A 22714-nucleotide genomic window follows, 5' to 3' on the forward strand; every position below is an offset into this window, starting at 1 on the left:
GTAGAACGCGGTCAGCTGTCGACAGTCCGTTCTCCAGCTTTTAATGCATTTTTACGTCGATCCTTACCAAACACCGTAAAACTCTCCTTTCTTCTCGAATTCTATTCCGTGCCGGTCAGGCGAAATATCCTCATCCGCGCGGTACTTGGATTCAATCACTCGTAATTCCAAAGTATTCGAATCATGGACTTTCGGTTACAGTAACTATTGCTCCTCTTTTCTCCTAATTCGAATCAGAAGCAAGAACCAAGGACCGTGATCTCGAAAAAAGCGGGGGAAGTTCGGCGAGTAAGAGAAAGGATCGGGGTTCTCGCGTTAAAGCGAAATCGTTACTCGACACCCTTGTGTAACGAGAGCCAAGCCGCGGCCATGAAGAAGACCAATGTTCTAGGGGCATAAAGAACCGTGGTTCGAAAAGACCCTGAAAATCGACACCACCGTGACGCCGGCGCCTGTCGTTTATTCTGTTTCCATGCTGAACTCGTACACTTTCGAAATTTCGATACTTTCCCCAGAAATTCAAATACGGAAGTTCGAGTTCTACGCGTTGAGAGTCAAAAAACCCGCGTCGACTTTGAAAGCATCGCGAAAAGGAAGAACAAAAGACAAGCGTGAAAGTGTTATCGCGATGACAGTAAAATTTCTTGAAGAATCGTCTGCGAACGAGGCTTTTTAACCCCGAAGAGTTGCGTGGAGAAAACGGCAAAGGCCCAGCGGTATCGTTTCGAAACCAATCAGCTTCTAATGAAGGTGGAGCTTGACGAGGAAATCTCCACCTACTCTTAAAATGCGCTATTTCTCTCCTCTCCTGCATGCGTGTCTCTCCGCGTGGAAGGCAGAACGCGTTGAGAAACAGCGGGGGTGAGAGAGAAAGAGAGAGTGAGAGACAAACAGTCGAGAGGGGAAGAAACGAAGAGGAGAAACAAATGAAGAGACCGAGGAGGAGATCTTCAAGTACGTTTTAACTCGGCCAAGTCAGTTGGCATCCCGCCGCACCGACTAATACGATGGTTTCGTTGGAACACGGTTTCCGCGGTGATCTTTCGATGAAATCGATCGATCAGTTGTGAATTTCGCGCGCGTCCCGACCGAGTAAACGAACGTTTCATCTCAAGGCGGCAAAAACGACGATCTCTGTATTTCCGTAGTGGGTGATCATCGTGCGAATGTCCCAAATTTCGCATTTAAATTGAAATCGAAGACATTACGCTTCCCTAGAGAAACCAACTACGAAGGATATTCTCAATCCTCGCTACTGCGAAAGAGAAGACCACGAGAAGACACAAGGATCGTGAATTTCGTTATAACTCTAACGCGTAGAGGAGCGATTCTTCCGACGGGAATTGATATTCGTGTAACACAATAATTGGGTCACCAGGGTTCTTTTTATCCCACCTAATTTGCATCCTCGCGGTTGCATTTAAACGCGAAGAGTGAAGGCGCGCATTGACTCGAGTCGCCCCTTTCAGCGAGGGAACGTTGAAACGAATCGTAAAATTGATCGTAACGAACGACGAAATCTTAATCGTAACCATCGATAATATATTCGGCAGTAAATCTCCGATAAAATTTCCACGACGACGCGTCGTCACGGATGCAGGAGAATTGAAACGCTCCCAAGGTAGTTGGGGATAAAATACGAGAAATTAATGTTCACCCGAGGAATACACATAAACGCGACTCAACTTTCAACAATTATTATTAAACGAGTGACGGACGATCGTTCGAATAGAAATAGAAAAGTTGGAACGACGAGGCCGATAGCGAGGCGAAAAATATTTTCGGAAAACCAATAAAACGTTTTTCGGAAGGTCGTAAAAACACTGAGCCGTGCTCGACCACCACGTGACAAACGAGACCCTAATTGCTGTGTCACGCTTCGCCTCGGCGATGCTTCGATTAACATATTCGAACGCAAATTACGTATGAAAGGCCCATCTCGTATATCTTCGTTTCCCCGTAAATAATTGTTACATCTACCCGAACAACTTGGCGGTTCCGGCGAATCCATAGGACGCCCGTTTCCGGAGATTGAAACGCGTGAAATGTCATATTGCGATCCGTCGGACACCACGTTAACGAAATTATCCTACAACGGTCGCCTCCGTACCTCGAAATAATCGCCCTCCAAAGGAACGTTAATCGATGCGTCCAGTGAACGAATCGAAAGAGGAATACAATGTTGTGCGCGAATTCCGAGCAAGATGGAAACAACGGCGTGATAGTTTCGCAAGTCGCGAATCTTCATGCGCCGCAAGACTTCACCGTTTCGCGCCTTTTATCCACGCCGACTCATTCGTTGGGTAAGAATCCTATTCGAACCATTTAATTTTTTTTTACGACATTTTGACGTATCGTTAATTGCCGCCATGGTTTTTTCTTTGTACACGTGATAAAGAAACTCCATCAAAGTACTTTACATACCAGGATTTTTACTTAAAAGCGACCTATCGGGTTTTGCCATCCGACCGCAGGATTAATGCTTTCGTTTTTGCCAAGATTGGAAAAAAAAGAATTGTTAGCTTTAGCATTCGCGACGCACAGTGTTTTACGTAATTTTCTGTGGACATACTGTTCGATATATTAATTCTTACAAACGCTTACGTAACGTGACAGGAATTGCTAACCGCGGTTTAGAGATCGCGCGTGTTTCGCAGAGGCAGACAACCGGAATATATCCTTGACGCGTTTCCACGTTCAATCCATGGTCCACGGTGCGTTTGATTCCATCGAAATCATGCATTTCCAGTCATGCTGTTCACGTTATACCGCTTTGATGAATGCTCAAACACAGTGGATTCATTCAAGAATAGCCGCGCCTATGCCGCCTCTCTTCTCATTCTCCTTTAGTTTTTTGAACGCGTTGCTTCTTCATCGCAAGCGGCATCTCCGAGCATTCTGGTTAGATTTTCGTTTTAATATAATTAATCTCACCCCTTGACCTCTCAGGTACAATAACAAATTGGACACTTTCTGAACGTATAAGCAGGGGCTGATTTTCTATTTTTGGTCTAGGCAGATCCTTTGTCCATGGTTCGATGGTTCAATTTTTTTAGAATGCAACGAGAGTTCCTCGCCGGCCGCGAGCAGGAGACCTAGACGAAGCAGAACGACGTTTTCAGCGCAACAATTGGCTGCTTTGGAAAGGGTCTTCGAAAGGACGCACTATCCCGACGCTTTCGTCCGGGAGGAACTGGCAACCCGAGTGTCCTTATCGGAAGCCAGAGTCCAGGTAACGTCGCGACACTCTTAAACTATCGTAATGAGTCGAATGTAGTCGCGAGGTTTGACAAGACCTTTTAGAAACACTTTGTATACTAGAACCAGGGAGCAAAGAATGTCTCGGATGACAATTGACACGACGAAAAAAGCTTCGACCTTAAGTCGCGGTAGTATCTTTTGATGACGACTTCCACTTTGCAAAGAGGAAGAATGTCCATCAGAAAAAGTATCGGTGCCTGTGATGGGCCAGGTTCGCACATGTTCCGCGAGATTATGGTGGATAGCGGCATAAAGACAGACGGAGGCGGTGGCGGAGGGTGGCGTAGGGAGGAGAGGAAGGAGAAGAAAAAAGGGAGTAACGGAGAAGGAGGGTGGAGGTCGCGGATAGCTAGGCAGAAAATCGGAGGAGACAGGTTGTCAGGGCAAGGAGCTATGATTAGCTTGCCGGGATAGCTGCGCCGTTCCAGCAGCATCTGTGCTTGGCATACGGCACAGAGGGTATGATGCGCGGCCGTATCCAGCACGTGTGTGGTGTGGCTCGTCTCTTCTCTTCTCTTCTCCTATACACGGTCGCGCGGAGAGCACACTTTTCGTTGCTCGTGTCAAACCATCCGCTACCGCTGCTGTTGCTACGTCCCGCGTCTCCCGCGGATGTCTGTCTATCCGTCTGTCTGCGGACTGTACGCCTGCCAGGAGCCGTCACGCTGTCCCGTCTTTGCTCGGTGCATCCCTTCTTACCATTCGTCCGTTCGTCTCCTCTTCGCTTCCTTTCCTCGGCCCGGGCGGAATCTCTTCGATAAGACGTTCTAACGATAATTCCCTCGCAGGTATGGTTTCAGAACAGACGCGCGAAATTCCGTCGGAACGAAAGGAGTTCCGCTATTAACCGCGGAGTCTCCTCGAGCAGGGAAATGGAAGCCGCGTTGCCTCTGCGGCCAATCAGAGTAACCCACACCCAGGAAAACAACACGGAAGCTTTGCAAACGTCTCAAACGGCTCCGTATCCGTACACCGAATATTGGCGGTCGTCGCAACACTACGCTTCTATGCAAGCGACGACAACCTGCCACGGGTTCATCAACGGTAATTTGGGAAACGTAAATCTTCCGTCTTACCATCAGACTGAAATTCACGGGGGACTAGAGGGAACCGCGATGAACAGTCTGAACGCACTTAGGTTCAGAACGCATCCGTACGGAACCGCGTACTCCGCCATGCACGCGAGCATGTAACATCTTCATGAAACCGAGCAAGTGCTTCCGATCGCGATGTACAACCAGGAAAAGCAACCTGATACACCGAAGAGAACAATATTTGAATATACACTATTTTTAGACGAACAATTGCCGGCCATCGACTACATTTTCATACACTTTTTTTTTTAAATATGGAATACAATAAGAGTAGCGTGTGGTCAGATGTTTGTTTCCCTGATTGTACGTGCTTATCGGCAATCCCAAAGGCACTTCATCTCGATAAATGCCAATCTGTTTATCGAATGCCAAAGCTTTTATTCTGTTATGTAAGATAATCCAGAAGCGCGCGAAATAATGAAGCGATAAAGACCAAACGCTCACACGCAATTATATAAGGTATATAGCGTTTAAGCACAAAACACAGGGTAGAATTTATGTAGCGTAATAAATGATAAAAATCGTAAATATATTATGTTATTGATACAAGAAATATATACAGAAAACGATATTATAATCTACAAAGCCGACATTATATGTACGTTAATAGTAAAAAAAAAAGGAAGATGTATACGAATACAAATATTGAAGTACGGAAGAACGGGACGTTCACTTGTTGCGGCAAGAAACATCTAAAATTACAGTCATAAACAAGTATTGTTACTTGTACAATATATAGTACGTGAATATTGGCACAAAATTAGAATACGAATTTTATAGATGTATTGGTCATATTCGTGTCTTTTATAGTACTAAACGAGCTACAACCACGTAAAAAGTTTCCAAAAATGTGTTTTGTATGTTATCGTCCGTCCAAAAATTCTTAAATATACAAATGTCTTTAGTACTATACAGTTACTTGTACATTTTGTACAGCATTGCTCCAGTCCACTTTGGAAGGAACCAAATAAAACGCGGGTGCTATTTTGCTGCCACATGGGCATTGACTGCCAGCTATCCAACTAAAAGAACCCAATTTTGTACTGCATTTTGGGCAGTTCAACTTTCCTTCGACCTTATGCGTTATATCGGGCATCCAAGCCAATGGCTCTACAAATAATATTTTAGTACAAAGCTCTGCAGGCTGTTGCTCTTCTTTCTTCTGTGGTTCCACAGGCTCGTGCGAAGGTTTTGATTGCTTAGACGTTCTCTTTGTACTTATATGCCTCCAGATTTGTTTTTCCCTCGGCATATGCGGCAGAATGTTACTAGCACTAGCCACGATTCTCCGACATTTTTTACAGCGATAAACCGTGGGCTCTGGACGTACCGTAGCAAGAGCCGGATCTGGTTTTATCAATTCTGTACAGTTTTGTGGTAAAATTTTTGCTTTCCGAACTTTATCAGCAGCAATTTGCAATTTGTACATCTTAAATTGGACGCTAGTACTGTCTATACCAAAATTCATTTCTTCGTAAAGTTTCAACTGAGCTAGAAATCCGGCATTAGGTCCAACAAAACGTCGCTTTTCTTTCACAACTTCAAACGTGTCGGAGAAACTTTTACCATACTTCTTCATTAAATACGCAATTACTAATGTGGCTGATCTAGAGACACCAAAATAGCAGTGCACCAATATTTTATTGTTTGATTCTAAAGCATGATCTATAAATTCATAAGAATCTCCAAAATGAGTCAGGAGATCTTCGCGTGGCATGTCTGTAATTTGTATGTATTTTACAGTCAAATTTGGCAAAAGCTCTTGGATCTTCCGAGGTAATGGACAAGAATCCACTGTAAGTATATAATTTATTTTTGCTTCTTTCAACCATTCAACATCCGTGGCAGCTGTAAGATTTCCAAGAAATAAACCAGAAATAATTTCATCGTAACTAGAAGGACCAGCATCAAAATCTTCTCTAAATAATTTGTCTGTAGCTTCTTGCGCCATGCTGGCTACTCTGAAATAAAAAATAAAGCTACGGTATGCAATCTTGAACGTAACTAATTAATTTTTCAATTATAATATACAATGCACATAAATGTCAAATAAAATTTCTACATAATCTTACTAATTACAAAAATAATTTGTAAAACCTAAGAAGTATTAAATTAAACATAAACTTGCCAAATAAAAAGACTTGTCCACGCGTGGTAGAACGATGAACATCCAAAATTTGCCAGCCTATTTATGAATCATGCTCTAAATTCAAATTAAAGTGTTTATTACCTGGCTTATGCGTACAGCGAATAATTAAAATATGCCAGTTCATAGAACTAAATATTCTATGAATTTTGTCTAATAAAGAAGCCTCAATAACAATGTTTTTCGTAAAAATTGACTTTTTTTTTCTAATATGAAAAATTTTTGTTTTAGCAAACGCAATTGCATTTCTAGAACAAAATAATCAACGGTTTTCAAACCTTCATCGTATCACACATCTTGCACACGCTTTGCTACATCTTGAACGTGAATAATATATCTTTTTTTTATTTTTTAAAAATATAAAATAATAAAAAAGACAATATTTTACATTTATGAAATACGACTCGAGAGTAAATTTTTAATTATCAACGCATGAGTACGATGACGCCTGCGGTCTCTTGGTGTAGTTGTACATTCATGAACAATACGATCCCTAGCGTATCAATAGTGTAAAACTAGGAACAAAATTCAATCCATTTTACGCATTTATGTCGCATATCTACCAACATTAGAAGAGATGGTAAACTCTGCACTAGTAACTTTCCCCTCAAAATGTTGAGAACTAAATTGCCAACAATTTAAAAATATATTAAACCTGACAATTATGGTTCATAGTCTATCAGAATCAATTTGATCGCTTGTGTGTACGTCTATATAGTGAAACTCTATTTATATGAACCTGACGAGGGACAAGCAGTTCATATAATCGGATAGGTTCATATAATAAGAGTCCACTGATTATCCCCACTACTTGTAACCTCTCATTCAAATAACCGGAGTTCTCGTACAGATAAGTGGATATAATCATTCGTTTAGCTCATTGTTCAGATTATATATAATAATATTTCAATCTTTATGAACTTGAAGATGACTTGTGAGGAATAAATGCTAAATCCTTTAAATCTTTCAAACATTGTAGATTAATTTTATTTACATCCGGCTATGCTTTTAATCATTGCATTAATAATTAATAATTGCATTTACGGAATACAGTACGTCAATATGCCTGGAAACTAATTCGTTATACAATCTTCACTATCTTACATCGACAACAATGACAACAGAGTATAAATATGTTTTGTTTATATAACTAAAATGACGCTTGGCAATAGTTTAGATAATAGAAGTCCAAAAGTTCATTACATCGGGAATTGATAAAAATTTCGTTCCAATAAATGGAATTCTATTGTACTTTTAAAACATTCTAAAGGATTTAATTTCAACACGATTAGCGTATGTGCGCCATATCGTATAGATCGTTAAGAAATAACAATATTTTGACAACAGCTTTGCGATATTTAAACTTTTGTAGATGATGTAGTTGCGCCATCAAGCGAACGAATCAAATGAATACTTTCTAGTGATTAATTATGAATGTAACGATCTCACTTGCTTCAACAATGATATTTCTCTCGCACGGCACAAATCTGTATTATCAATTACATATTGTTTGAAAATACACATTTAGATAAATTGTATTCTATAAGCAAAGAAACACTTGTTTTAAAATGGTATAAACTTTGTTAAGTAGCCATGCCATTGTTCGAATAAAAAGAACTTGGTTAAATTTTGTAACACAATTTCATTGACTTGAAGTATTAAATTTTACTTAGAAATAATCGTAAAAATTAAGAACAATGTTCTTTCTTATTGTATATTTGTATAGATAGTAAAGTATATTACTAAAGACTAAGGCATATCAATAGAAGAGACAAATTACCAAAGGAGGTTCAATTTACTAGTCAATTCAAATGACAGTCGAGAAAGTAAATGTAATTCGAGTGGTCAACCCATCTTTACACTTTCGAAAAGATAGCGGAATAAGTTGTTTGACCACGTACGCCGGAAATGACGCGACCTCGATCCTCCACATCACTCGAAAGAGTCGCGAGAATATTGCTCGCATAGTCGTGCCAAGCTACTGTACCTGCCTGTTCCGTGTTTCTCCGATTTTCTCCCTCTATCTCGCTCCTTTCACCTATCTCTGTTGTTCTCTTTTCTGCGGTACCACTTGCGTGCGCGCACGTGTGTATACGTGAGTGTATGGGTTATTTTTTGATTTTTGAATAAAACAAGATGCGGATCTCTAAAGAGGTGATCTCTAAAGCAGAGGAAATCGCTGATCAGGTGAAGTTACGAGCCAATTATGCTCGATTTATTTTCTTGTGTGTGTGCAGTGTTGTGTTTGTAAAAAAATTCGTGATAGAAGACCAGCAGAAATCCTGTAGGAGCACAGGTGCACTCCTGTCAACGTCATCGTAGCACGATTGCCTATATATACTCGCATATTTTAAATCGGATCTGTCCTTTCTTCCATAATGCGTTGTTGTAAAATGCGTTTTATGTCATTAAATGTTGCAAACTGTCCTGTATTACTGCCTGTATACTTGGAAAGGTTATGCACTCTCGAGAAAATACATGTTACAAATTTTACCATCCCACCCGGTTTTAGTTCGTTGTAAAATAATAATTCGAAATAGTTCGTTATTTGTGCAATACATCTTGTACTTGCCGGCAAAACTTACTCTTGTGCTTTAAATTTAAATAAATTACATTAATAAGAATTTGAAAAAATATGTAAATGATGTTCATTTTTATCATTATTCAGTTTATCTTATGTAATGCTGTTTTCACTAAAATGCTTGCTATGATATATATGTATCATTAACTTTCACAAACTTAATTTCATTCTTTCTTTTTTATTGTAATGCTGGATAATGTTCAGATGATGCAATAGAAATGTTGTGAATGATTTTAAGAATTTAGTATACTATCATATTTTAAGTATTCAACATTATTATAGCTACATTTCTTTTCATAATGATAGGTAATCCGCAATGGGAAACACATACTACCAACTCTTGCAAGACTTTGCCTCATAGCCACATTTTTAGAAGATGGATTGAGAATGTGGTTTCAATGGTCAGAACAGAAAGAATTTATGGACAACACATGGAATTGTGGTGTTTTTTTAGCTACACTTTTTGTCTTGGTTAATTTAATTGGGCAGCTTGGAGGTTGTGTTATGGTTATTGGAAGATGGAAAGTCAGCATTGCTTGCGAAATCTTATTCTTCATAGTGGTCCTACAAACATTAGCTTACAACATTCTCTGGGATGTAACATTCCTATTCAGAAATTTAGCATTAATAGGTGCACTTTTACTTGTTCTGGCTGAGTCAAGAGTAGAGGGGAGATCATTATTTGCTGGAGTACCAAGTCTTGGAGATAATAAGCCTAAAAATCTACTACAATTAACTGGCAGAATTTTGTTGGCATTCATGTTTACCACATTAATTCGCTTTGAAATATCATTACTTCAAATTATGCAAGATATTCTTGGAAGTACTTTGATGATCTTGGTGACTATTGGATATAAAACTAAACTCAGTGCCTTGTTACTTGTGTTATTATTAACAGCACTCAATTTCTACCACAATGCATGGTGGGCCATTCCAGAATATAAAGCACTTAGGGACTTCCTTAAATATGACTTCTTTCAGGTAATAATTTATTAACTATTATTACAGGTATCCCTCGAGTTACGCGATTAATTGGTTCCGCGTAAATCGAAACCACGTAAGTCGAGACTCAGAATTAGTCTCTGAAATATTCTGAAATATATACAAACTATTGTGAAATACATATTGTGTAATACCTATTATCTTTTTTATTTAAAAACATTCATCTATAATTACCGTGTAACTCGAGCATTGCCGCAATTTTTTTTCCGCGTAACTCGAGGGAATCCGGTATTTAACTTACTTGATATTTCTTTTATTTTTTTCTTAAATAAATGTGTTTATTTGCAGACACTGTCAGTGATTGGTGGGCTTTTAATGATAGTCTCTTTAGGCCCTGGAGGTGTATCAATGGATGAACATAAGAAAGAATGGTAGATGTCATGATGTTAACTGACTGCACATCATTACATTTTCATGATTATTAAGTAAAAACAGTCTCCCATTCCTGTTCCTTCCTATGCTCAATTGAGTTTACAATATGTTTACAATTTATTGAATGAAAAGCTGTAGCATGCACTCATGTTGAATTGATCAATGTGGGTACAGGTATCATCAGAGTATTGTTGAAATTATGTATTTTAAGGTGACATAAATTAAACTACATGAAATTATAAAGAAAAAATACAAGAAACTCCAGGATAATACTATTAAGATACAAACAAAAAGAAGACAACACCAAGACTAATTTATATTATGAAGCATTGTACTTATGACACTGCGTTTATCAAGGCAAAACAAAATATATTTTTTCTGTGTGTTTTTAATACATCAGCATATTCTTCCATAGAACTACAGTTATGTTATTTTATTAAATTTATAGACAATAGAGCAATGAAAATATCAAGTTTTCAAGATTTTTATACTATTAAATTATTGCAAATAAATATTCCATTTCAGATTTTTTCATTTATAATTATTTCTACAATCATTAGACAATCATTACTCGTAAAATAACTATTGCTAATTACCAGATTTAGATTCTTCCAATAATAAGTTTTACTAAAATAAACTGATCTCAAAATAGTCTGTAGGTAAACTTACATGATCAAAGTGGTAAATAACTAGAGTTACTTAATGTTGCATTGTGTTATTTAATATCGTATTAAAATATAAAGAATTAATTTCAAATAATTCGTTTTTAATAAAAATGAGAATACAGAATGGATATAAACGGCTGCCCGTAGTTACAGGAACTACTATTTTAACTGCGAAACCTTTTGTTTACGTTTTACGATCTTTGTATCGTACTAAAAGATGTGACCATTGTTTACAAAGGTAATTACAATTAAATAAATAACTTTCGGTCGTAAGTGTACGCTATATATTATTCTTCGGTATTTATTATTTCTACCAACGACTCGTTTTTACTAAATGAATTTCTTGGGTTTTTACTATATATTATCAATATGTTCTTTTATTTTTTAATAAATTAAATTAAAAGAAAACGAATGTGTAAAAACATTTAATCAATATTAATTTAGGTTATCTTTTCAAACCAATCGTTTCCTATACTCTCGTTTCTATTATTCTTTACAATTTGTAATTGCTTATTCATGTTGAAAATAAACGTTTTTAATAAATAAAACTTTTAATAGAGATGAGTATAAGTGGAAATTCTATAAAGAAAGGAAGTACTATATTGACTACCAAACCATTCGCTTATGTTCTTAGTTCAAAATATAAAACTGATCGATGCGATTATTGTTTAAAAAGGTATAATTTGATCATTCTAAAAAAATGAAAACGTCTTTAAACTTAATTATATTTTTATACATTTTCGTAATACGTTTAAAATCTTCTTATTACTTAATAAGTCTATAATAATATTAACTACATATCTCAAAAGGACATATACTTTGAGCTTTATTTACATATTTTAGTGGGAAACTTCTAAAATGCTCTGCTTGTCAGTGTGTTTATTATTGCAATCGATCTTGTCAACAAAGTGCTTGGCCTGTACACAATACAGAATGTGCAAATTTAAAAAGAGTTTCGCCAAAAGTTGTTCCAGACATGGCACGACTTATAGCTCGTATAATTATAAAATTAAATCAAGGTGGAGGTGAAGAAGTAGGATATTACAGTGAAACAAATTACAGAAAATTTAAAGATTTAATGTCTCGTAAGTATTTTATAATGATTAGTAAAAAAAATATGAACATTCTGATTCATTGATAATCAACTTATTATATCATTAGATTATTCTGATATAAAGAAGGATGAAAAAAGAATGGAACATTTTATGTGCTTATGTGGGGTTTTATTTGAATTCCTTCGAGATGTACCTATGCCAAATTCTGCAGAATTAATGGGCATTTATGGCAGAATATGCATTAACTCATTTAATATATTTGATTTTGATATGAATAGCATTGGTGTTGGCATTTATTTGGGACCTTCTATCATAGATCATAGTTGTGCACCAAATGCTGTACCTACTTTTGAAGGAACTACTATAATTATCAGAACAATAGAAGATCTTCCTTGTTTAGATTGGTCTCAGGCAAGTGTTTCACATTTTTATGCTTACACTAAGCTTCAATGAAAGTTTTTATTGGAAAAACCTTGTACAATATACAGCATTATAATTGTAACTATTTATATATCTAGATAAGAATATCATATATTGACATATTTAAAACAACAAAGGACCGGCGTGCAGAATTACAGAGTTCATATTATTTTTGGTGTACTTGCAAAAAATGTGAACAACCAGATGTACTAGAAGAAGCTGCAGCATGTCCAAACAAATTTTGCACATATCCATGTACTCCTGATACAAATATGTGTCAAAAATGTAATACACAGTTCCCTGAAAAATTTAAAGAAACCTTTAAGGAGGTATCTGAGTTTAGTGCACATCATTTACAAAACATGAAGAATATGGCTTGTATCCTTTTTAATAATAATATTGGGTAATTGCATTAGCAACAACACTCGATAAATATACAATTTTTTTAACTGGGAACTTAGATCTAGATATAAGCAAGATGTGTCTGAAAAAACAAGAAGGTATTTTACATTCTTTTAATGTACAGCATGTGCAAACTCTACAAAGTGCTTTTGATTCAGCTGTAAGTTTGCAACATTGGGAGGAAGCAGAATCTTATGCTAAAAGACTTATTAATGGCTACTTGTAAGAAAACGATTTTTTTTATCATATCCAATTAATAAATGAAAAATAATAACTCATTTTCATGTTGTCAGGATCTATTATGGAGAGATTCATCCACTCACTGGAGTATTGTATCTTATGACAGGAAAACTTCAATTATATTTGGACAAATCAAAACAAGCTCTAGAATCATTAAAGAAAGCAAAAACGGTGCTAACAATAACTCATGGAGAAAAGCACACTTTCCTAAAAGAGAATTTAAAACCTCTTCTTCAACAGGTCACAATGAAAGAACTTTAATAAATCATATTTATTAAAATGTATTAGCAATTTGTAATAATACTAATAAACGGTTTTAGTACTTAAACAAGTACAATTAATCTCCAGTTTTTATTAAAAATGCAATACCCGTTAATATGTGCAGCACATAAACGGATCTTAAAAAGTACCGCTTTCATTACTGCCACAATTTTAACAAATATTTACGTACCAACATTACCATCAGAAAATAAGTACCAACAGTAATGTTACCAAATGACAGACTGCTGACTGATGTCCAGAAGAAACTACTCCTTCCCTTTTGCACGACCACAAATACATGAGCTTTTGCGCTTGGAACAGCTTCGGGAATTCCAAAAAGAAAGTGAATGTGTACCATTCTTTCTCGCTCTCGAAACAACTGAAATCGGAAACGAGAAGGAAAAGCTCACATTTACCTACTTTTCTCAAATCCCCGAATTTATCCGAAGCACCAGATCTCAAATACATGTTGCTGTGCATTAGTGTGTGTAAGTGGAGGGGTAGTTTCCTCTTGGACACCGGTCTGCCGTCTGGTAACACTGATCTACAGCCATGTACAGCTGCTAAGTGACAGCTGCTTAAGTTCTATTGAATCGGTTATCTGTTTCTAATGAATTTTTATTTTCAATGGAAAATTTAGAATAACATGTGGTAAGCAATCTAATAATCTGCTATTCACGTTGCAATTTATTCCTAAATTAGTCACATTAGAATGTTTATTTTCTTACAACAAACATACTTTTGCTGTATAATTATAACAAGCATTAGGGAATATTAGTTTGTTTATTAACGAAACACTCTCTAAAATTTTTCATTGTGTTGGACAGTTCAGTAGATCAAACTATGATAGTGTGAACACTAATCATGTTTCATTCGGACATAATAAAGGAATTTAATATTTGTGTATTCTTTCTATTTAGATATTTGTTTTAATATTATTAAGGAAAATAGTCTTTTCCTACATTATTATTGACTGAACTGAAAAAACGTGAACAATGTTATCTGCATTTAAAAGATTAGCTGGAAAATCTGATGGAGTTGGTAATATATCTCCTAGACCAGCTCATCAATCGATGCCAACAACATTACAGAGAAAATTTGCCAAAGGTGTACAGTATAATAGTAAGTATATTTCACTAATTGATCTTTAATAAAAATGTAAAATACTTAAAATAAAAGAAATTTTATTTTTTAGTGAAAATTATTATAAAGGGTGATAGGAATGTGGGAAAAACCTGTTTATTCCATAGACTTCAGGGCCAAAAATTTATAGAAGAATATATACCAACAGAAGAAATACAAGTGACCAGTATTCAATGGAATTATAAAGCTACTGATGACATTGTTAAAGTAGAAGTTTGGGATGTTGTAGATAAAGGTCGACGTAGAAAAAAATTAGAAGGTCTGAAAATGGACAATTCACCATCCGAAAATATTATTGAAGAACCTGCATTAGATGCAGAGTTTCTTGATGTATATAAAGGGACCAATGGTGTTATCATTATGATGGACATTACAAAATCTTGGACATTTGATTATGTACAAAGAGAACTTCCAAAAATACCTAGCCATATTCCAGTCATTGTTTTAGGAAATCATTGTGATATGGCACATCATAGAACAGTCACAGCAGATCATGTGACATATTTTATTGATTCATTACACGAAAGATCAGCGCAAGTAAATTTGCTGCTATTATTAGACATAATTGTTTGAAAAAGCATGCTTGTAACATTCTGTACTTTCCTATTTTTCATAGGTAAGATATGCAGAATCATCTATGAGAAATGGCTTTGGGTTAAAACTTTTGCACAAATTCTTCAATCTTCCATTCCTTCAACTACAACGACAAACACTATTGAAACAAGTTGAAACCAATGAAGAAGAAACTCGTTTAACGACCCAAGAACTTGATCTCTTTCAGGAGAGCACTGACGCCGATTATAACGTATATTTGGATAATCTTATTAACAAGAGAAGAGCCTTTGCTGACTCTATTTCTGCCACCATTCTAGTCCCCAATGTTACATCTTCTCTAAGCAATCATCAAATATCATCTTCCAATGGTAATACAAACGTAAATGTTGAAATTAGGAGATCAGTTACAATGCCTGGTCCAATAGGAGGTGGAACACCGATTCCAGTGAAGAATATAGATTTGAAATCTTTGCCAAAAAAAGAAAATATGAATACTTTGGAGAATCAAGCAGTTCCTATTAAAAACTCGCAAATTGCATCAGCATTATCTGCCACACAAATTATTTCAAAAACAGATTCTAAAATGGCTGAATTTTTAAATGATAATTCTGATAGAAAAGACTCGATTGGCAAACCACAATCACTTATGTCAAAGATATTTGGCAATAAAAAGGAAGATGAAGTGGACAGAGCAGCCCAGATTAATAATACGAATACGAGTGTACCATTAACTAGCGTTGAAGATTTTGTACCGGACGACGGTCTTTTAGATCGATCGTTTTTAGAAGATGGTAGTCAAATTTCACCACAGAAAGTACAACACGATGACCTAGATTCTGAAAGGTATATTGTAAGAAATTTAAATAAACAAAACTACATGAAACTTAACCCCTTAGTCTACCTTTCAACTCCTGACTGCTCGGGCCACAATACTTAAATAACGCGGTCATGCGTCGAACCAGGCTCGTGTTATTAACGTTTGTTCTGAATCAAGTACCACGAGCCAGGCTCGTGTCGCTTACATATGGTCCGAACAAAGTACCACGAGTCACACTCGTGCTTATTGCTTTTGGCCCGAGTTTCTTATCACGAGTCTCACTCGTCATTGTAGGCCAAGGGGTTAATTTAATTTTCATTATTATTATCTTTTTTTTTAATAGCGAAACTGAAACTGCGAATCCTTTGGTCGCTGGTTATGAGGATGATTTATCATCAGCTGAAGAAACGACACCTCCGGTTCAACCAAAATTGGTCGAAAATCCTTTATCTAAACAGAAACACAAACGTGAGACTTTATCGAACGCAGAAGTAAATTCAGAAAAGCTACGGCAAACCGATAAGCGTGATTCTGTTTCATCCATAGACCAAGAATTGCAAATATCGAACGATTATGATATAAATGAACAGCAGGAAATTAGTTCCGACGCGTTTGATAGTTGGCTTCGACGCGATTCTAAATGGAGACAAAGTCCTGAAGGCGGTGAAGACGTAAGCAGTAACAGCACCAGGAAGGACAGACTAGAGTTAAGTGATAAAAGTTTAGACGTCAGCGTGACAAGTTCTAATGTTCATTTAGAATTACTTGACAATACTAGCGTACGTCAAATGAGTTCTGATGGCGGTAGCCCTGTACTAAAAGAAAAAAAAAAGCACAAAGAAAAGGTATGAAATTAAATATTTTTTAATGCATTTTCATTTTATATTAATACCTCTTTGAACTGAATTTATTTTAGACGGAAGATAAGGAGAAAAAGAAGAAGAAGAAAGCTAAGGATAAAGACAAGGATAAAGACAAAACAGATAAAGCAGAAAAGAAAAAGAAACGTTCGCTACATCGTTCTAGAGACGAAAATAGAGAACGCGATGAACTGGAGGAATTTCTCAATGGTTCAGTGACTAGAATTGGTGTTGACGTTGCTTATGAAGCGATATAGCGTTTTACATAAATAACGTTACATTAACCGTATTTTTAATTAATAACGTTGTCTTCTGGTAAGATGCGCAAGATGTCCTTTAACAATAAATTTTCAAAAATTGAAATCAAATAAATGTTTGCAAATAATTTTACAGCAAGCAATATACGATACAAAAATTATGTTAACATTCTATATATGACAAAACAATATTATGAATTGTAACAACAAAAGAATTTTTAGCAAACCAAAAGTAAAATTATATTTTTAAGTTTCAACCTTCAATACTTGTTGATTTATATATATATATTGCCAAATTAGCATTCTACGCGTGTCTGATGTAAAAATGTGTACGATATCGTTCGAATTCAAATATTTTATCATTGCATGTTTAAAAGCATTTATAATCTTATGTATTTAAAATATTTATTTTGATACTAATTTTCATCAATGACATACTTCTTAAAATATTTGATATAAGTATTTTTTAAATTATTAATTGTAAGTTTCCATTAACGATCATTTTTATTGTTGAGTATGTTTTTTTTTAAATAAAGAGATGAAAAGTTACAATAAATTAATATGTTAATTAAAAAATGTTACATAATTATTGTTTCTTCTTTTCTTTCGAATATATCATTATAGTTTCACTGTTGCAGCCTCATGTTAATATATGTATATAAATAAATAACAAATTGTCATATTATATGATAATTTACTTTTTATTCGTGATGTTTCCGAGGACTTTCATACCTAAAAATATTGAGTTTCCCTCTGACAATCAACGCCCTCTCCTAAATATAAAGTTACGATTGTTAAAAATCTATGAAAAATTTGTTCGAAACATAGTGAATTTATCAGAGACTGTCTATAGTATCATGTTGAGGTCATGCCGACATTTTCGTCTGTCGCACGTTGTGATATATTCCTAATTGAAGAATATTGAGTGTGATAAGTGAAACGCAAATTCAGAAAAAATGTCTTTATGTTTACGTACTCTTCCAAACAAGTTAACATCTTTTGTTAATACAAGAAAACAAGTAACGAAAATCGACCGTCACTTACTAAAACATGTTACATCGTCTCTGTTATTTAAAGAGGTATATACTTGATATTTTTCTAAGACATTTGTTAGTTATTAAACTTTCAACAACATTTTCGTCTGTTAATAATTAAAATTCTTTTGTCGTAAATTATTATTACTTTCTATCACTATACAGATTTGCCGAAATAAGTTAACCTTAAAATTCTTATGTAATAGGCATTTTATCATAATAATTGTATATGTTTGTAATTTTTGATTGTTATTAGAATTGTTATAACTCTGAAATTTCTCTCCTCTTTCCGCCGTCTGTTTCTTCATACCTTTTACAAGTTCAGAGCATATTAATATATGTGTATTAGTATTCTAAAACTAAAATTTTAATAAATAAAACTGAAAGATACATTTTATTCAATTTCAGTTTTTGGGTACACAAACAGCAGCATGTACAAGAATGAATTGTAAAGAAAAATCTTTAAATTCTACAATTCATTCAGTACATCAATATTTATTTACAAATTATATGGATACTTGTGCAAAGTGGCCAGAAATATTAAATAAAAAATGTAACTGGAATCAAGAGCAAACATTATTGTTGCAGCAACAGAGACAAACAAATACTAGAACATTGAATGCATGTAATATTAGTGTTGCAAATAACTTTACACTCAATAGTACACAATGGTCAGAACCTCACATAAATTCTAACTACTTGCATAGAAATAAGAAGTCTTGTATGTTTAATACTAAGATGCTCTCAGTTAGCAAAACTGTAGACAATGATTTATTTAATCCTGAAAAGAAAAGAATATTATATACAGAATTATCTCCTAATGAACAAAGTGTAAATAAAAAGGCATCTCCAGAGGATCATAAACCATCTGAAGCACAATTACAACATGTATTTGACACTCTTAGCAAAGAAGTATGTTGTTCTATTTTGAAAACGAATTATATACTTGGAATGATATAAAGTTTAATAACCTTTTTTTATTGAAATATGTTTTTTTCAGTTACCTAGCCTGTTTATTAAAACAATGGATTATGGAATGTATACACAAGATGTAGTATTTATAAACAATATTCGAGGAACATCAACTACGTATGTATATAATGTGAAATATTTTCATTGTTAATATTATTTATACAGGTATCCCTCGAATTATGCGATTAATTGGTTCCGCGTAAGTCGAGACTCAGAATTAGGTCTCTGAAATATTCTGAAATATATACAAACTATTGTGAAATATATATTGTGTAATACCTATTATCTTTTTTATTTAAAAACATTCATCTATAATTACCGCGTAACTCGAGCATTGCCGCAATTTTTTTTCCGCGTAACTCGAGGGATACCTGTAGTTAAATTAATATGTATTATAGAAAATGTATAATATATATGCTTGAAAATGTTTCACAGGGGTATTGTTAATTATATAAAACAAATAGCATTCTTAAAAATAGTAGGTCATATAAAGTTTGCCTATGTTAAATTTGATATTTTAAAAATAACTATGCATCCAGAAGATAGCAGTATTAAAGTTCGTTGGCGGATAATAGGCATTACTGGTACACACATATTTCTTCAATTTTGGAGACTTAAAATTTGGAAGATGAAACAACATATACGAGATCAACAATCGTAAGTAAATTCAATTATTGTTGTAGTAAATTATTTCTTACATTCTGTAATATCAATTACAAAAATTTATCAATAGGTGGTATGACGGTTTTTCTACGTTTTATGTTAATAATGACGGTAAAATATTTAAACACGTTGTCGATAAAATGATGCCAGATCAAGATGGATATACAAAAACATCTATAGAGGCAAAATTAGCTTTATTTTCATCATTGCTAAATTTAGATTCCTACAATTTCAGTAAACTTTGTTCAAAAATAAAATTTCGTATCACTCAAATAAAATGAAATAAACAAATGTAAAAGAATTTGCGGAGTTACTATCCTAAATAAGAAGTAATTCATGTATCGAAGTACATTATCTGTTTAGATATATCACTTAAATATATCTATGAAACTACACGTGCGAATAAACATATGGCACGAATACTTTATGTATTTATAATAAAATATAAATATTTAATTGCGAAGAAGTTTTATGAATTACATTCTGAACAGTTTACACCAATGGGGTAAGAATAAGCAATCCCACAATATTCTGTTAATACTATTAAAGTTGTGCAAATTGCATAGCTCCAATTTGAGTATGTGTGGTAGTGCCCACCAATTCTTGGAAGCCAAGCGGCTTCGACATCGAGCGTGCCGAGCGTAACTTGATGCCGGTTGTTATCGATACATTGTATATATGATTTCGGGTGCCAGCTATTGTATCTTACTCGCGCTTATCCTCTTTCCTTATCTCCGTTGAATTCTGAGAAGTAACCATGCCCACAAACGACCACGACCGGTCCTGAGCGCGGACACTTAAGTGGGCACTACTGTAATTCTAATCACTTGTATGTAGAGGCATTTAATAAGAATTAAATTATTTATTATTAATAAATGCAATAAAACATTTTTGGTTTAAATGTTCTTTAATATTGTAAATTATATTTTACAATTTTATATTAAATGTACATATTGTGATTAAAAATTGTTTTCATTAATAATTCTCAATAATATTTTTTTCCCGTGTTTGTTTTATATTATAGCAATTGGAGGAGGAACTTGTATGTTTTGATTTCTTATTGAAATGTATTTTAATATCATTCCGTAAAAAATAATTTTATTTACCGTTACAAATTTATGCATAATTAAACAATCAATGTTTATTCTCTTTAGTTGCACACAAGTCCTATAAAAGAGATACGTTTATAAAGACAGTATTATAAATAAAGTTATTAGTCAATAAAATATATAATTACCTAAATAATCATCCATTAATGTTCCAATGGCAAACTGTAAATAAAAATATAATATTAACATTTAGTAGCATAAAATATAAAGAAACAAATGTTATGTGCTTCAATACTAACAATTCCTGTAGCATCAACTCTTGTACCAACAATTTTTAATCTTATTTCATCATCTGGTTGAATAATTACATCCTGTAATGTATATTATCACATACAGGGTGTTCGGCCACCCCTGGGAAAAATTTTAATGGGGGATTCTAGAGGCCAAAATAAGACGAAAATTAAGAATATCAATTTGTTGATTGAGGCTTCGTTAAAAAGTTATTAAAAAATTTCAAATCATTCACGAAAAAATCATTTTCGGTTGCGGGGGTCAGTTACAATCATTTTTGGTCAATAGAGATACCCCCGAAATCCTACGTACTTTCGAGAAAAAAATTCTTTACCGAAAATATACCGCGTGGCCGGAAATGTTTCTATAACTTTTTAACTAAGCCTCAATCAACAAATTAGTATCCTTGATTTTCGTCTTATTTTGGCCTCTAGAATCACCCATTAAAATTTTTCCCAGGGGTGGCTGAATACCCTGCATAATTATAAAGTTAGAACTATGCAACACATTACTTGTAACAAAATTTACCTCTTCTTTTGATTTGTAGCATGGAGGATTTACATTTGGGCAAAATTGCATATCTGCTGGGATTGACTGTAAACAATATTACTAAATTATTAAACAAAATTATAAAATTACGACTCGTTCGAGAGTAACTTACATGATGAGATATAAAACATGAAAGTGGACCAATTTCTGCAAACATTCCAACCTATTGAAAAGAAAAAAGAAATTATCAATAATATTGTGGTTTTATATACATGTATATAACTATTCCTTTACCTTGTTTACTTGTGTTACAATAGCATCCAATACTTCTCCTTTGAATGGTCTAAAAACAATGGCTTTATATTTAACTGGATATACTACAAATCCTTGTCCTGGTTGTATGATACCTGCACCTATATTATCTATTGTTGTTACAGCAACTACAAAACCGTATCTAAAATGCCATAAATTATTTAATATAAATTTCCTGCTTTTAATATAATTATAAACTATGAACTTACTTTCCTGTGCAGGTACCTTCAACCTCTGTGTACAATTTTTGTTTGACAGTATCTAACAATTGAGGTCCAAAATATCTAGGATGTAACAAAATTTCATGTTCCAAGGATATCTACAAAGGTATAATGATTTAAAATTACAATACAATTAGATCGAGTCAAGAATTATTTCTAATCTTGGATTATAATCGTTATTCAATTACAGTATCTATTTATTAAGATTCTTTGTAGATTAGTAGATGGAAAAAGTTTCGTACAAATGAAATGACTTACGTGATAAAACATGATGTGTTTTAATATTATAAAATTAAATAATATTTAATAATTCAAAGCTTGAGAAGTGCTCTACGTATGTTCCACTGTTTTAGGTTATATTCGAAAATCGAGTAAGTACCATCTTTTATTGAAAATTTTCATTATTATTTAAGAGTTTATAATTACTTAAATGTTGGGTATATTTTTCTGTGTATTTCGTTAATTATTTATTTACGATATTGATTTACAAGGAAAAATACGAATCAATACTAAAAGATAATTTTTGAAATTGATAGTATAGATATTGCGGTT

General features: G+C 34.3%; 7 protein-coding genes across 16 annotated transcripts; 5 read left to right on the forward strand and 2 right to left on the reverse strand.

Annotated features, from left to right (window-relative positions):
* The first annotated feature begins 847 nt into the window (after positions 1-847).
* On the forward strand, positions 848-4901 carry LOC143344513 (dorsal root ganglia homeobox protein). The gene is made up of 3 exons (XM_076770638.1): positions 848-2303; positions 3057-3232; positions 4050-4901. Exons 1-3 carry the CDS (start codon positions 2180-2182, stop codon positions 4452-4454), a joined length of 705 nt encoding a protein of 234 aa, XP_076626753.1. The 5' UTR covers positions 848-2179; the 3' UTR covers positions 4455-4901.
* Positions 4866-7719, reverse strand: Mkp-4 (dual specificity protein phosphatase MPK-4). Of its 5 annotated transcripts, none has more exons than XM_076770637.1 (2): positions 6780-7719; positions 4866-6316 (listed from the first exon to the last, which is right to left on the reverse strand). In XM_076770637.1, the coding sequence occupies exon 2, from the start codon at positions 6304-6306 to the stop codon at positions 5263-5265; it is 1044 nt and encodes a 347-aa protein (XP_076626752.1). In that variant the 5' UTR covers positions 6307-6316; positions 6780-7719; the 3' UTR covers positions 4866-5262. The 5 variants fall into 5 exon arrangements, with proteins under 5 accessions (XP_076626752.1, XP_076626751.1, XP_076626749.1 ...); XM_076770636.1 differs by having other exon boundaries at positions 6586-7718; XM_076770634.1 differs by having other exon boundaries at positions 6484-7718.
* Positions 7720-8444: 725 nt separating this feature from the next.
* On the forward strand, positions 8445-10850 carry Surf4 (Surfeit locus protein 4). The gene is made up of 3 exons (XM_076770745.1): positions 8445-8688; positions 9389-10063; positions 10373-10850. The coding sequence occupies exons 1-3, from the start codon at positions 8638-8640 to the stop codon at positions 10457-10459; spliced, it is 813 nt and encodes a 270-aa protein (XP_076626860.1). The 5' UTR covers positions 8445-8637; the 3' UTR covers positions 10460-10850.
* Positions 10851-11128: 278 nt separating this feature from the next.
* Positions 11129-13560, forward strand: Smyd3 (SET and MYND domain containing, class 3). Of its 3 annotated transcripts, XM_076770743.1 has the most exons (7): positions 11273-11359; positions 11680-11797; positions 11965-12206; positions 12283-12587; positions 12695-12974; positions 13058-13220; positions 13292-13560. In XM_076770743.1, the coding sequence occupies exons 2-7, from the start codon at positions 11682-11684 to the stop codon at positions 13497-13499; spliced, it is 1314 nt and encodes a 437-aa protein (XP_076626858.1). In that variant the 5' UTR covers positions 11273-11359; positions 11680-11681; the 3' UTR covers positions 13500-13560. The 3 variants fall into 3 exon arrangements, with proteins under 3 accessions (XP_076626856.1, XP_076626858.1, XP_076626857.1); XM_076770741.1 differs by lacking the exon at positions 11680-11797 and having other exon boundaries at positions 11129-11359; XM_076770742.1 differs by lacking the exon at positions 11273-11359 and having other exon boundaries at positions 11413-11797.
* A 204-nt stretch (positions 13561-13764) lies between these two features.
* On the forward strand, positions 13765-17717 carry LOC143344702 (rab-like protein 6). Of its 2 annotated transcripts, XM_076771010.1 has the most exons (7): positions 13765-14150; positions 14420-14621; positions 14695-15179; positions 15259-16040; positions 16358-16482; positions 16561-16859; positions 16931-17717. In XM_076771010.1, exons 2-7 carry the CDS (start codon positions 14495-14497, stop codon positions 17129-17131), a joined length of 2019 nt encoding a protein of 672 aa, XP_076627125.1. In that variant the 5' UTR covers positions 13765-14150; positions 14420-14494; the 3' UTR covers positions 17132-17717. The 2 variants fall into 2 exon arrangements, with proteins under 2 accessions (XP_076627125.1, XP_076627124.1); XM_076771009.1 differs by having other exon boundaries at positions 16358-16859.
* A 221-nt stretch (positions 17718-17938) lies between these two features.
* Positions 17939-20740, forward strand: LOC143345133 (uncharacterized). Its single transcript, XM_076771967.1, has 5 exons — positions 17939-18210; positions 18574-19077; positions 19166-19254; positions 19573-19794; positions 19871-20740. The coding sequence occupies exons 1-5, from the start codon at positions 18088-18090 to the stop codon at positions 20079-20081; spliced, it is 1149 nt and encodes a 382-aa protein (XP_076628082.1). The 5' UTR covers positions 17939-18087; the 3' UTR covers positions 20082-20740.
* A 141-nt stretch (positions 20741-20881) lies between these two features.
* On the reverse strand, positions 20882-22706 carry Rpb7 (DNA-directed RNA polymerase II subunit RPB7). 3 transcript variants are annotated; one of them, XM_076771970.1, is made up of 8 exons: positions 22421-22706; positions 22151-22260; positions 21924-22083; positions 21802-21852; positions 21669-21734; positions 21149-21220; positions 21038-21071; positions 20882-20967 (listed from the first exon to the last, which is right to left on the reverse strand). In XM_076771970.1, exons 1-8 carry the CDS (start codon positions 22430-22432, stop codon positions 20951-20953), a joined length of 522 nt encoding a protein of 173 aa, XP_076628085.1. In that variant the 5' UTR covers positions 22433-22706; the 3' UTR covers positions 20882-20950. The 3 variants fall into 3 exon arrangements, with proteins under 3 accessions (XP_076628085.1, XP_076628087.1, XP_076628084.1); XM_076771972.1 differs by lacking the exon at positions 21149-21220; XM_076771969.1 differs by lacking the exon at positions 20882-20967 and having other exon boundaries at positions 21018-21071.
* Positions 22707-22714: the final 8 nt, after the last annotated feature.

The sequence above is a fragment of the Colletes latitarsis genome, chromosome 8 (assembly GCF_051014445.1).
Source record: "Colletes latitarsis isolate SP2378_abdomen chromosome 8, iyColLati1, whole genome shotgun sequence".
Classification (NCBI taxonomy): domain Eukaryota; kingdom Metazoa; phylum Arthropoda; class Insecta; order Hymenoptera; family Colletidae; genus Colletes; species Colletes latitarsis.

Bases quoted from the DNA above. Each gene is read 5' to 3' on its own strand.
- LOC143344513 (XM_076770638.1), top strand. From the start codon at position 2,180: ATGTTGTGCGCGAATTCCGAGCAAGATGGAAACAACGGCGTGATAGTT. The intron at 2,304-3,056 runs GTAAGAATCCTA...CAATTTTTTTAG, and splicing joins CACGCCGACTCATTCGTTGG to AATGCAACGAGAGTTCCTCG. The intron at 3,233-4,049 runs GTAACGTCGCGA...ATTCCCTCGCAG, and splicing joins TATCGGAAGCCAGAGTCCAG to GTATGGTTTCAGAACAGACG.
- Mkp-4 (XM_076770637.1), bottom strand. From the start codon at position 6,306: ATGGCGCAAGAAGCTACAGACAAATTATTTAGAGAAGATTTTGATGCT.
- Surf4 (XM_076770745.1), top strand. From the start codon at position 8,638: ATGCGGATCTCTAAAGAGGTGATCTCTAAAGCAGAGGAAATCGCTGAT. The intron at 8,689-9,388 runs GTGAAGTTACGA...TCATAATGATAG, and splicing joins CAGAGGAAATCGCTGATCAG to GTAATCCGCAATGGGAAACA. The intron at 10,064-10,372 runs GTAATAATTTAT...GTTTATTTGCAG, and splicing joins TTAAATATGACTTCTTTCAG to ACACTGTCAGTGATTGGTGG.
- Smyd3 (XM_076770741.1), top strand. From the start codon at position 11,232: ATGAGAATACAGAATGGATATAAACGGCTGCCCGTAGTTACAGGAACT. The intron at 12,207-12,282 runs GTAAGTATTTTA...TTATATCATTAG, and splicing joins ATTTAAAGATTTAATGTCTC to ATTATTCTGATATAAAGAAG. The intron at 13,221-13,291 runs GTAAGAAAACGA...TCATGTTGTCAG, and splicing joins AGACTTATTAATGGCTACTT to GATCTATTATGGAGAGATTC.
- LOC143344702 (XM_076771009.1), top strand. From the start codon at position 14,495: ATGTTATCTGCATTTAAAAGATTAGCTGGAAAATCTGATGGAGTTGGT. The intron at 16,041-16,357 runs GTATATTGTAAG...TTTTTTTAATAG, and splicing joins GATGACCTAGATTCTGAAAG to CGAAACTGAAACTGCGAATC. The intron at 16,860-16,930 runs GTATGAAATTAA...AATTTATTTTAG, and splicing joins AAAAAAAGCACAAAGAAAAG to ACGGAAGATAAGGAGAAAAA.
- LOC143345133 (XM_076771967.1), top strand. From the start codon at position 18,088: ATGTCTTTATGTTTACGTACTCTTCCAAACAAGTTAACATCTTTTGTT. The intron at 18,211-18,573 runs GTATATACTTGA...ATTCAATTTCAG, and splicing joins CGTCTCTGTTATTTAAAGAG to TTTTTGGGTACACAAACAGC. The intron at 19,078-19,165 runs GTATGTTGTTCT...TGTTTTTTTCAG, and splicing joins TTGACACTCTTAGCAAAGAA to TTACCTAGCCTGTTTATTAA.
- Rpb7 (XM_076771969.1), bottom strand. The intron at 21,221-21,668 runs GTAAATTTTGTT...TATACATTACAG, and splicing joins GCTACAAATCAAAAGAAGAG to GATGTAATTATTCAACCAGA. The intron at 21,072-21,148 runs GTTAGTATTGAA...TTTTATTTACAG, and splicing joins GAGTTGATGCTACAGGAATT to TTTGCCATTGGAACATTAAT.